At 48.2% G+C, this 12,677-nt stretch overlaps 1 protein-coding gene across 3 annotated transcripts in view; it reads left to right on the plus strand.

Annotated features, from left to right (window-relative positions):
* Window positions 1–217: 217 nt before the first annotated feature.
* TBC1D2 (TBC1 domain family member 2) overlaps window positions 218–12,677 on the plus strand; it is a 43,292-nt gene continuing 30,832 nt past the window's right edge. The window contains exons 1-3 of one of the 3 annotated variants that reach the window (XM_084898710.1): window positions 218–739; window positions 4,321–4,462; window positions 10,128–10,275. In XM_084898710.1, coding sequence (XP_084754836.1) covers window positions 365–739; window positions 4,321–4,462; window positions 10,128–10,275 — 665 coding nt within the window. In that variant the 5' untranslated portion in view covers window positions 218–364. The remainder of the gene's footprint in view (window positions 740–4,320; window positions 4,463–10,127; window positions 10,276–12,677) is intronic. The other 2 variants (XM_084898708.1, XM_084898709.1) reach the window with 2 other exon arrangements.

Here is a 12,677-nt window from a genome sequence, read left to right on the forward strand (position 1 = left end):
GTGTCCCTTCCTTCCCGTTCCTCTCCCGCCCGTTAGCCTAGCTCAGGGACACCACGCCCCCAGCCGGAGGCCCTCCTCCCGCCCCGCAGCTGCCCTCAGTTAAGACGATTGACGGGCAGGTACAAGACCCGGAAGTGGGCGGGGTAACAGACCTGAGGGGGCGTAGCGGTGGGCGTGGTCTGGTTTCCGCGGGGCAGAGGGGTGTGGCTCGCCACCCTCCCGGGCTTTGGGTTCGTGCAGCTCGCTCATCGCCGCGGGTCACCCCTGGGCCCGCCCGCGCGCCCACTTCGCCCTCAGAGCCTCCGAGATCGGTCCCGAGTCCGGCTGCGGACCTTCTCCTCACCCTGCGCGGGTCCGAGCGGCGATGGAGGGCGCCCGGGAGAAGCCCCCGGAGCCCAGTTCCCCTGCCCTCGGGTCGGGGGAGCCTGAGACTCGGGGCCCCGAGCTGCTGCCTCCCGAGGAGGGGCCCGAGGGCTGCGCGCGGCCCCCGGACACGGCCCCCAAGAAACTCTGCGGCTACCTGAGTAAGTTTGGCGGCAAGGGGCCCCTCCGCGGCTGGAAATCTCGCTGGTTCTTCTACGACGAGAGGAAATGCCACCTGTATTATTCGCGGACCGCGCAGGACGCCAACCCCCTGGACAGCATCGACCTCTCCGGGGCGGTCTTCGACTGCAAGCCGGACGCCTCCGAGGAGGGAACTTTCGAGATCAAGACTCCCAGCCGGGTTATCACCCTGAAGGTAAATGGAGCCGCTTTCCCCTTTTAACCAGGGATGGGGTCCCCGGGGCACGGCTGGGCGCCTTTGGGAGGTCACAGTCAATTTATCGGGAAAAGGATCTCTGATCCTGATCGCCCAGTGAGCCCTGGGTGCCCAGGCTTTGTGATTTCGGAAGCACATTCGCCCCCAGTTCCTCACTTGGTTCCCTCAACAAAGGCAGGAGTGTGGGGTCCATAGTTGGGATCGGGAAACTGAGGCAGAGAGATGAAGGGACTGGCCCCACCTCAGGCACCCGGCACCCGGCACCCGGAGGGCGGTGTATGTAGCCCATTCTTGGAATCTCATAGTCTTACTTCCTCTCAGTACCGCATCCTAATTTTGGAGGGTGCCTGACAAGGCAGTTAGCTACCTTAACTTTCTTACTTGGGGCTGAGGTATAGTCAAGATAGGAGCTTGCAATCCTCTCTCTCTCTCAAGACCTAGATTCTAAATCACTTTTCTTGATGCTCTGTCCAAAAGGAATGGATGCTGAGAAAATGTTGGCAGGGATTGGGAGGAAAACATTGAGGTTTCACTGATCAGCTTAGACCAGTGGTTGGCAAACTCATTGGTCAACAGAGCCAAATATCAACAGTACAACGAATGAAATTTCTTTTGAGAGCCACATTTTTTAAACTTAAACTTCTTCTAACACCACTTCTTCAAAATGGACTCACCCAGGCCATGGTATTTTGTGGAAGAGCCACACTTAAGGGGCCAAAGAGCCTCCTGTGGTTTGAGAGCCACAGTTTGCAGACCACGGGCTTAGACTATTCATCAGGGCATATCCAAACCTGCTTTCCTTATCAGTAGGTTTTGTTTCATCTTGTTTGACTGAGAAAGCCTGAAACATGGAAAGGCCACATGCTTTGAAATCAGATAGGATTGGATTTAAATTCTAAGTCAGCTGCTTACTAGCTGTATGACCCTGGGCAAATCACTTAACATCCCGGAATGTAGGCAGTTTGTGAGTTTTAAAACAAGATATGTAAGCGTCTGGAACAGCAAAGCCACCTACAAATTGTTGAAATACTCCCAACACCTAGAATACAGCCTGGTACCTGATGGGTGCTCAGTAAATGCTTGGTGAGTGAGCACACATCGAGGTGGAGCCAAGAGGACGTGCCCCAGAACTTAATTGGAAAGACAGATCTGCACTTTGAAATGGGAGCTCCAGGATTCACACTCTGAACTAGGAATGTGTCAGGAGACAGCCTTCTCACCCCAGCCCATCTTCCCAGCCCTCATCCCTACCTCCAGCCAATGGGGCATCTATTGAGGCCCCTGAATGCAGCCCACAGCTTCAGCTCTCCTTTACAATCAGACCAGCCGGGGAGATCAGATAAAATAATGGGAACCAGGAATTCCAGGCCAGGCCAGGCAGGCATTTCACAGGTCGTGTGGTTTACAGGTATCTCCTCCCACAAGCTGAATGCTGACTGCAGGGTCTCCAACACATGACTTTTACTATTCTATTGATCTGTGTTCATGCCTGGTTCTGTGCTAGGCACTAAGAATGGAGCCAAATTATACCTACCCCCTGATGCTCAAACAGCTTAAGATCTGGTGAGAGAGACTGACAGGGAGACTGGCACGCACAGTAAAATGTTCTGTTAGAGAGACAGGAAGTCTGTAACCAGAAAAGTGTGGTGACAGGATGGGTCAGTTCCACTGAGAGGGAGGGTCCATCCAGAAAGGACATCATAGAAGGGATGATATCTGAATCCTGAAAGAGGACATCCGTTTTCTACCAGCAGACAAGAGGGAGGATATTATTTTAGGTCAAGAGACCCCAGGAACAAAGATGGGAAATCATGTTCCACCCAGTGTCCAGGCAAGTTCCAAGAGCTTTGGCACAGAGGGACCCAAAAGATGGAATGGGAGAACAGAACCCCTGGAGTAGGGCAGGACATTATGAGTGATGACAGGGAGCTTGGGCTTATGGGAAATTGTTAAAGAGCTTTAAGCAAGGAAGCACTGTGATAGTAGAATGCTAAGAAAGCTCAGTCTGGTTATTGGTTAGAGAACAAATTAGGAGAAGGCAAGGCTGGAGGTCAGGGAGTCCATCAGGAGGTGATCATGAGAGAATGATGGCTGAGCCAGAGCAGTGACAGAGCGAGACGGTGGCTAGGGATGTGAGGCGGGAAGAATGTAAGAGAGGAGTCAGGGATGGCTCCTGTAACTGGCCGACTGCCTGGTTGGTCCAGTCACTGATAGGAGTTGAACCCAGGATGAGGAGACAGTAGGACATCGGGTATATGTCCTCCTTGGAAGACTCTTGAGTTCTAAGGGGACAGAGGCATGTGTGTTGGCTCTCCCCAGTATCTCCAGTGCCTCCCTCAGTCCCTGACACAGGTAGCAGGTGCTCATAGATACTTGTCCAGTGATTTAATAAAATGGGTTTGGTTTTGAGCTGGACCTTGTCGGTACAAGGTCATGGTGAAGCCATGGGAAGGCCTGGGGTCTCTCAGGGTAAATGTATAGAAAGGGAAGATTGGTGGGCACCTATCTTATCTTATTTGATATCTTTATGACAGACCAAGGGCCTCTTTCTTGGAGCCCCCTGGCCTCGTGCACACCTCACCTGTGAGCCTCTTAACAGGAGGAGCTTGCCCTGGTTGCCTCCTGCTTTTCTCATGTGGCCTGGATTGTGAGCAGCTCTGTGAGACTCACCATCCACTCCGAGCGAACTGCCCCGCTTCTGTGCCCAATCAATCGCAGTCCTTCACTACATAAGCCACATCTCCTGGCCATAAACTACAACGAAGCTCTGGAAGTGGGGGAAGTGGGAGACCCCGGTTCTGGGACCAACCCAAGAGGCTTCAGAGCCTTAGTTTCTCCATCTGTAGAAGGGGCTGATCACTCCTGCCCAGCCTCCTCCCTGGAGGATCTGGTGACCTAATGGATGTGAGAATAGATGTTTGTCTCATCCAGTGGTGGAAGACCAATTAGCATCAGTCATTAACTGCTGGGGAGGAGGGGAGTGCCTGGAGGTTGCCACTTTGTCATGCTGTGCATTGGCTTTCCAGTCCCCAATCATGTGCATGCTTTCCGTGCAACGCTAAAATGGAAGGGAATCTCCATTCCACAAAAAAAGTCAGCTAAGACATTGAGATGTTGCACAGAGAGACAGAGATAGTGATGGTATCCTGGGCCCCACCCAGGCAGAATTTTAAAGCTCTTACCCTCTCTCTTAGCACCTCCAAATTCCTTTACCCAGTGAGCACATTTTGAGCACCTACTGTATGTCAGGTACTGTGCTGGCCACTTTACCTTCCTTACCTCATTTCATCCTCATAACAACCGTCCTGTGAAATGAGTGTTGTCATCACCATAGTACAGATGAGGACCCTGAGGCCCAGCAATGTTAAGGAACCTCTAAGTGGGAGACCAGAGCCTGATCACCTTCTATAGCTAAGAAGCAGGTGGTGTTTTCTAGGTGGGCACCCAGCCACAGTGAAAAGGAGCATTACCGAGCCTCCCTTGACCTTCCCACATCCCATATCTAGTGCCACCCTGTGGGCACAGAGCCTTCCTTGCCAACTAACCCTTGTGCTTCTCAGGCCGCCAACAAGCAAGTGATGCTGTACTGGCTGCAGCAGCTGCAGATGAAGCGCTGGGAGTTCCACAACAGCCTGCCTGCACCTCCTGTCGCCCCTGACGCTGCCCTGGCTGGGAATGAGCCTGCCCTGCGCCTTGAGCTAGGTACCCAGTGGGCTCGCCTCCTGTGCACACCCAGGGCTCTTGGTGACCAAGCCTCACCCCTCCTGTTAGAAGTGAGTGGGAGGAGCCCTCTGCTAAGATGCAGGGAGACAGGGATGTGACTCAGGATCAGTTAGGGCAACCATAGAGTGGCAAGGGCAAGAATATGGGCTCCGAGGCCAGGCTGCCTGGTTCACATTCTAATCCTGTGTGGTCTTAGGCAAGTTGTTTACCCTTTCTGAGCTTTAGTTTCCTTCCCTTGAAATGAGGTCAGTAAAGAAATTATACTTACTTCTTAGGGTTTTGGTGGGGATTAAATGAATCCGTATACCTTAATAATTGGTTGGAATGATGCCTGCAAATTGTCAGTTCAATAGCTATCAGCTACTATTACGATGACTATAATGGGAATGTCTTAAGACATTCTGAGTTGGTCTGAGGTAGATTAATGAGAAATTGCAGATATTGTTACTGCTGCTTTACACAGATGCTTTTGTGCTATGAGTTGTGTAGACCAGTGTTCAATGCATTATTCCATTTGTTCGCATAAGCCAGAATCCTTCACCCCCAAATTATTGGCCCACAAATAATTTTCTTGATCCCAAATCCTACAACATCCCAACAGGGAGGAGTCCTGGAGATCACACCCTCCCACCCCCATGCTGAAGCCAGGAATATGATTGACAGATTTTAAATCAGGACTGGCCACCCACAGCTGCCCCTGCAGGAGCACAGAGTGAGGTTCCACCACAGATCTGCAGCATGTCTAAGATGCTTCATCCTTAATTAACAGGGAAGCCAAATGGTGAAGGCAGGACTGTGGCCTAAGTGCATCCTAGACCTCCACACCCAGATGTTTTTCATGTCCCAAACTGAGCTCATCTGCCCCAGACTCTTCTCCCCCAATTTTTCTTCCCCAATTTACTCAGTTGCTCCAGTAACCAAGAGCCAACCAGATTCTTCCTGCATCTTAGTTAACCAGTCGTCGGTCACCAGTGCTGGCCTCGTCTCCCTGTGGCCTACACATCAGACCCAGGCCCCACTTCACTGCTGTCGCCTTGGGTCAGGCCTCAGCTCTTAGTTGGAAAATTATAGAGCAGCCTCCACTCTGGTATCCCCAATGTCCCAGCCTGCCCCCTCTAACCATCTTCCTTACTGCAGTCAGAGTGAGCTTTCTAAAGTGACAGCCTGAGATTAGCCTGGGCTCAGTGGTTGTGCATCCACCTATCAATGAGGAGGTCAGGGTTCGATTCCTGGTCAGGGCATATACAAACCCTAAGAAGTAAGTATAATTTCTTTACTGACCTCATTTCAAGGAAAGGAAACTAAAGCTCATATTGCAGGCTTAATCCTTAATGAGGGGCATGCATGAGGCAGCTGATCAATGATTCTCTTTTACCATTGGTGTTTCTATCTCTCTTTCCCTCTCCCTTCCTCTCTGAAATCTATAAAAATATATTTTAAAAATAATAATAAATAAATAAAGTGACAGCCTGAGCCCCAATTCCCTTTCCAGGCTGCTCAGCATGTCCCAGGCCCAAACACAGTCCTAGCTCTTTAGCACCAAATTCAGTCCTTCCTGCTCTCACCTCTGTGTGCTGCCTCGTGTCTTATGCCTCAGAATGCCAGAGTCGTCTCTGCTCTCTTCTCGGCCTGGGAATCCTACTTCTTCTCGATGGCCAAGCTTTAGTGTCCCCCCTCCTCTTGCCAATCTCCCCTTGGAAGCCTTCTGGGACTTTGTCAGCTGGACTCCTCAACACTTCCAGACCATTCTTGAGGCTGTCACATTGTGTTCTAAGTAGAGTGTCCTTGTCAATCTCTGCCCCTTAGCTCTAGAGGGAGGGGGCTGTGTCCTTGTCACCTGTGTCACCATTACCTGGTGCCCTGCCTGGCACATTGGATATTTGTTGCATGAGTGTATGAGCAAATACATTGAATTCCATAATTAAACGAGGAAATGAATGTAAAGCCTTTAACATACTTCTAGGCACATAATGCTCAATACATGGCATCTGTCCTAATAATATTATTATATGTATACATGTACACTGTTGTTATTATTATAACAACTGCATCTTTTTATTGTTCGTAATCATCAGTAATTTCTCCTGAGAACCTTCTGAGTGTTTTATGATTGTAAGGGCTTTCTTTGGGGAAGGGTTTATTTTTGCTTCTACATTTTTATTCTGCCCTCCACTCCCCACCTCCCAGAGCTAAACAACCCTGGCTGTGCTGAAAACTGCAGTCTGAGTTGACACAATTACCCATCAGCCTCAGACCAGAACCAACGAGAAGCCCTCCCTAACTTGAGATGGGAAGAACCAGGTTGCCAGTTTGGGGATCCCACGGTTCAGCTGCTGTGCTGAACCCTTTCCAAGTTCTTGAATTCTGGGGTTTGGGTTCAGCACACTCGGCGGGCCCCTTCTGGGCCAGCTCCTGCTGTGGGCATGGGTGCAGGGGAGTGGTTGTCATGACCAGGGCGCCAGTCTCCCAGGGAGGACACTGGGGAGATGCAGGAGGCAGGCATGTGGGCTTCCCCTCTGGAGTCTTACTCATCCTGCAGCAAGCCCTCACCGTCCCGGACCAGGGCCCCTGTGAAACTTTCCCCAGCTTCACCAGAGAGACATTTCTGGAGTCTTGAGCAAGCTGGCAAGCCGTGGGTTGGCAGTCTGGAGCAGGCTGCCCCACCTCTCCAGTGCCTCCCTTCCTGGGAGGAAGCAGGGGCCTGCCAACAGGGCAATGAAAACCTACTAACTGGCGTCTGCCTGAGTCACAGGCGCTTTATTGTGCACAGCGTCTCAGGGCTGCCTTTGAGCACAAGGCACGTTCTCCACAGCTTTAAGCATTCACACCTTCATTTTATATTTCCCCTGAACATTGGTCTCCATGGAGCCAAGGAAGATCAAGGGGAAGCCAACGGATTGATAATAAAGACATGGTGCCAAAGTAGGACACATCTCACAAAGCACTTTTATAAATGTTTATCATAAAAATTTCCATACCACTTACATTGTTGCAGCACTTCACATGCACCTAATCATCACAACAATCTTATGAGATTTTTTACTGTTATTTTCATTTTACAGAAGAGGAAGCTAAGGGTCGAAGAGGCTCCGGTCAAACAGTAAGATGTCAGAGCTGAAATCTGAACCCTAGTCTGTAGACTCACACAAACATGCACCCCACCCTCAAGCTGAGGAGGTGACGAGCCATGTGCCAGGTCCCTCCAGGAAACCAGTGGCCTGCTGGTCTAAGCCCTGATTGTAGGTGATGGTGTCTTCCTACTGGTAATGGCACAGCCTCTACAGTTCAGACAAAAGGAGAATTACAAGTAAATGCTGCAGAAAATTTTTTGTATGGTCACCTCACTGGGGACACGTCTCCAGGCTGGAGAGGGACCTAGAGGCCCCAGACCAGAGTCTTGGGTCAATTCTATTTCCTGAAGGAAGTACACCCTTCCCTGCGGCATCACTGTCATGTGCCTCTCATCCTTTGGACACACCCTTTGCACTGGGAGCTTGTGCTTTCCTTCTTAGTAATGTCCGCTTGTCAGAAATGCTGCTGTAATAAGGAAAAGTGAGGAACTGTGTTGAATCCATGGCTGTGCTAGCAGCTGTGTGACCTTGGTCACAAAATTCACCCTCTCTGAGCTGCTGTTTCCTCATTGGTGAAACGAACCCCAGGGTGACATTTACCCCCAAGAAGTTTTCTGTGTGGCCTCAGTAGGTCTAGAGCCACAGGTGGAAGTTAACGGAAAACAGAGATTAGCAGTTAGGGAAGTACTCGCCAAGACATTAAAATCTTAAACAGATGGTAATTTTTTTCTTTGTTGTGATTGAGGGAGAATGAAGATGGTTAAAGTATTGATAAGCAAGGAGACCTTAATTATTTTGAATCAGCTCAAAGTCTGAATCAAAGACTCCTTTGAAAGATGTGCATCCACAGTATGGGGCTTTATGGTTTTCTAAACATTTTCATATATTTTAACCCTGAAGGAGACAGGATGCACCGTGGCTGTCCAGTTTTTAAAATATGGAACCTAAAGCAGAAAGAGAAAAATGATCAGCCTGGTCACAGCACCCGCCCAGCAGAAACATGGTTTGGCTGCCAGGTTTCTTCTGGCTCCTGCTGAAACCCCCAGGGGGCTCTGCCATTCCAGCCAGATGTGATCTCTTCTTAGCCACCCCATCCCCTTAGTCCTTATCACCTCCTCCTCTGGGACCCTCCTGGCATCCTCAACTCTGGCTCCGGAACCCCTTCCCCCACTCCTTCTGCAGGCCAAATCCCCTCCAGCTCTCCATTTGCTCTAATGCCCGTCCTCCAGGAAGTCTTCCCTGGCCTGAGTCAGAAGGAATCTGTCTCCACCTCCCAGAACTCCAGAACTCGGTTGGCCTGCCCTCTAGCTTCCACCCAATTGGTCTCCCTAACGTGTGCACTTTTCCCTGCTCCTGAAGCTGGGAGCTTCCTGTGCCTTTGATGATCTCACTTTCTCCAGCCCCACCTGGAAACTTCAGAGTAGACGCCCAAACAACTGAGAAAGTAAATTGAAGGGAGGAACTCAAAAGAATGAGTAGGTGTGGCCAAGTACCGGCCAGCCTGCCGCATCCGAAAGAGCATTTTGGGGATTGATAATGTGTTATTTGCCAAGTTAGACTGCAAAGTTTATTCTCAAGTAGATTGAGCAACTCTCCCTGGCCCCCACCATTGCATTTAATGTTCTTGCAGATGCAAGGCAAAAATAAATGTCCTCAACCCCTTCGCCCTCTCAGTAAGGGCCCCAAGTAAAAGGTGTCTGCTGCCCTGCGCGTCTCAGGGCTGCCTGGTCAAGATCATACCATCTCCAAGTGGCCTTGATTCTCATCAACTTCTGGTAGCACTCAAAGCGAACTTCTGAGTCTTTTACCGCCTCTCTCTTATATCTCAAATAATGTTTCAATAGTCTTGAAACCTTCCTTAATATTTAAGCCTTTAAAGTACTCACTGTATAAGAATTCCTGTTTAAGCAGAACATTTGGAAAACATAGAAAAGTAGCCATAAGCCTACCACCCAGAGATAGCCAGTGTTAGCATTGTTATCTCCCACTTACGTCTTATTATTATTATTAATGTAAATGATTTTCTGATCAGATAACAATACAAAACGCTCTACTTTGCTTTTTGATACTCAGTATTGTGACACTAAAATGTCCCTGTGTTGTAAAATCTGTTTGTTAGTACCTACTTTTGATAAATATATAGTCTTTCCTGTTTATAGATGTAACCCATATTTACTATAGAAAATTTGGGGAAAACATTAAACTATAATGAGTAGCCTGCTCACTTTTAATCCCAGCATGCAGTTCTGACCACTGTTAAGATTGCCAAGTATTTCTTTGAGACTTCCTATACAATGGAGATCATACTATAACCCCAATTTTTATCTGGCTTTTCAACCTTAGAGTATGTACCATGCATATTCCCCATGTTCTTAAATATTCTTCCTTAGCATCATTTTAAATGGTTGAGTAACACGCCACCTGCCTCTTTGGCTGCCGTTTACCCACAGGAAAGTCTTGCTCAAGCTGACTCCCACCTGTTCCCAGTTGGAGCTGAGCCCATAGCACCCAGCTGTCTGGTCTTTCCAAGTGCAGTGACCCAATGGGTGATTTCTCTTCCCTTTGTTCCCCAGAGCAAGAGGAGGCGGAGCTGGAGGAGTTCCTGTGCCCCGTGAAAACGCCCCCTGGACTTGTGGGTATGGCAGCCGCCTTGCAGCCAGCCCCTGCCATGCCCTCAGCCCTTCAGAATATTTCCCTCAAGCACCTGGGAACCGAAATACAGTAAGTGCTAGTGCGGCTGAGGGGCTGGCCAAACAGCAAGCAGCCCCTTCTTCAGAGCTTACTGTGAACTGGGGTGATTCCCAGTAGGGAGGAGGGCTGATGGGGAGGGTTTTAGGGGAGGGCAATGTGGGGCAATTTGATTTTTAAGGGGGGCAATTAGAGAATGAGTTAACAGTGAATTTTTTGCATTTATGTTTCTAGGGGCCTCATATGCAGTATATAAATATATATTGTGACATATTTATGCATTTCAGTTCTCTGTTATATGTTTTGAAACTTTATTTGCTGTTTTTTTCATATCACTTCATATTATTATTTTTTAACAATTTCTTGGTGATTTCTTCCACAGTACTTCAACTGTCCTGCCATTCTTTTATTCTTCTCTTTTATGAATGCCGCGTTCTTTGGAAGTTTGTTTAGACCAAGTTAATGTCCTTTTAGGCTTCCTCCCCATGACTAGGAGTTCACTTGGAGATGTTTAGATGGGGCATGGCCAAAAAAAGGTTGGGAACCACTGGTTTAGCGGCTCTACTTTCAATTCATGCTATTACTTTAAAATATTACATTCATTGTTCTGATTTTAAAAGTAGTGCATATTCTTTTTAGAAATTAGAAACATCTCAAAAGATATAAATTTAACATTATCCATATTCCTATCACCCAGACAAGTATTCTTAGCATTTAGTGTATCTCTTTCCTTCTGTACACATACATGCATAATTGATATCATGCTGAATGAAATGTGGTGATAGCTTCATAAATGTCTATATATGTCAAAATCATCAAATTATTCACTTTTAATGTGTAATTTATTAGATGTCCATCATATATCAGCTACTTTTTCATTTAATAATGTATTACATATACAATTTCTCATCCGCAGGCTTTGTTTTAAATAGGTTATAAAAAAATAGCAATATGGCCTGGGCTTTGGAGTCAAATTGCCTGGATATGTGTTCTGACTCCACCAGTCATAGGCTCTGGTATCCTTGGCAAGTTGTTTGATTTCTCTGTGCTTCACTTAAATTGTTAGTAAATATAAAATTCAGCAGTGCTTGCCTTATATGGTTAGTGCTGTGGTTAATCGGTCAATTCATGCAAACTGCTTTCGAACTGTGGTTGGCAATGGGTAGGTACTTAATAAATACAGGGTGGGGCAAAGTAGGCTTACAGTTGTTCACATGGAAAAATAACATAAGGATTTATAAATAATAATACAAGAACAAACTTTCATGTATTCACCACTGTAAACCTACTTTTGCCCACCCTGCTGCTGCTTTTGTTGCTCTTACTGAAGAAATGGAAGCTTTTGGGAATTCAGACTATACCCAATTCTGATCTGTTTGGGTGCTTACTTTTTGTGAGGACTTCATACAAACTGGGCCTCTGAGTTCACTGGACTCAGATCAGAGACCCTGGCTCTGTGTGACTCAGGCTTAGCTTTTCCCTCAGTCAGCCTCAGCGTTTTAGTTTGCATGGGTAACTAGAAGGGTAGTGATTCTGTTCCCAGGATAAAAGCAGGTTTTAGGGGAAAGACAATGAGTGTTCTTTAGGGTCTGGAGGTAGACTACCCAGCAGGCACTGGGTGGAGGACCTGGAACTCAGGAGAGCAATCTGAGTTAGAGAGACTTGGGGAGTATGGGGCATGGTTGAGCCCGCGCCCCCCTCCAACCCCTGCAGTGTGGATCTTCTCTGAGGAGGAGCTGGAGAGAACTGGGAGTATTATGAGCCTAATTGGGGGGGGGGGGGGCGCTTTTTGAGGGGCCTGAGAACTTCAACCAACCAGCTGGTACACACTGTATCCAGGGTAGTCTCACCAACATTAAGCCAGGTTCCTGCCTGAGAGGGCCACAAACAACACAAGTGGAACAGAGAGCATGCAGAGACCAAGAAAGGAAGGAAGTTTCAGGGATAAGTCAGTTACCACCCTCCTGACACTTGCAATAACCCACAGAAAATGCAAGGGAACATTGCATGTGTCCTGGGGAGAGCCCAGTGAATTCAAGGTTGCCCTTATCTCTGTATCCCAGGGCCCCGGCTGGTCTTAGAGCTTACAGTTGGGTTTGCCACGAGCCTAGGTCATAGTCGGGGAAGGGAGTAAGGGAGCTTCCAGAGCACCATACTGGGTGCTTCATGCTCTCATTGAGTTGTCTGTGCAACCTGGTGAAGTGGTATTAAAACAGTTAAGTTCTCAGGCTGTGGAGTCAGATGTCCAGGTCTAATGTTCAGCCCCACCATTCATCATCTCTGTGGCTTTGGTTACTTACCCTTTCTGAACCTCAGTTCTCCTCTTGTGCAATGGAGGTGATAACAGTATTCACTCCATTGGGCTGTCATGAGGATTAAATGCGTTGAATGTATGTGTGTGAGGATTAAATGAGGTGTATTTCTAGTGTTTAGCT

The sequence above is a fragment of the Pipistrellus hanaki genome (assembly GCF_964339955.1).
Source record: "Pipistrellus hanaki genome assembly, chromosome: 11".
NCBI lineage: Eukaryota > Metazoa > Chordata > Mammalia > Chiroptera > Vespertilionidae > Pipistrellus > Pipistrellus hanaki.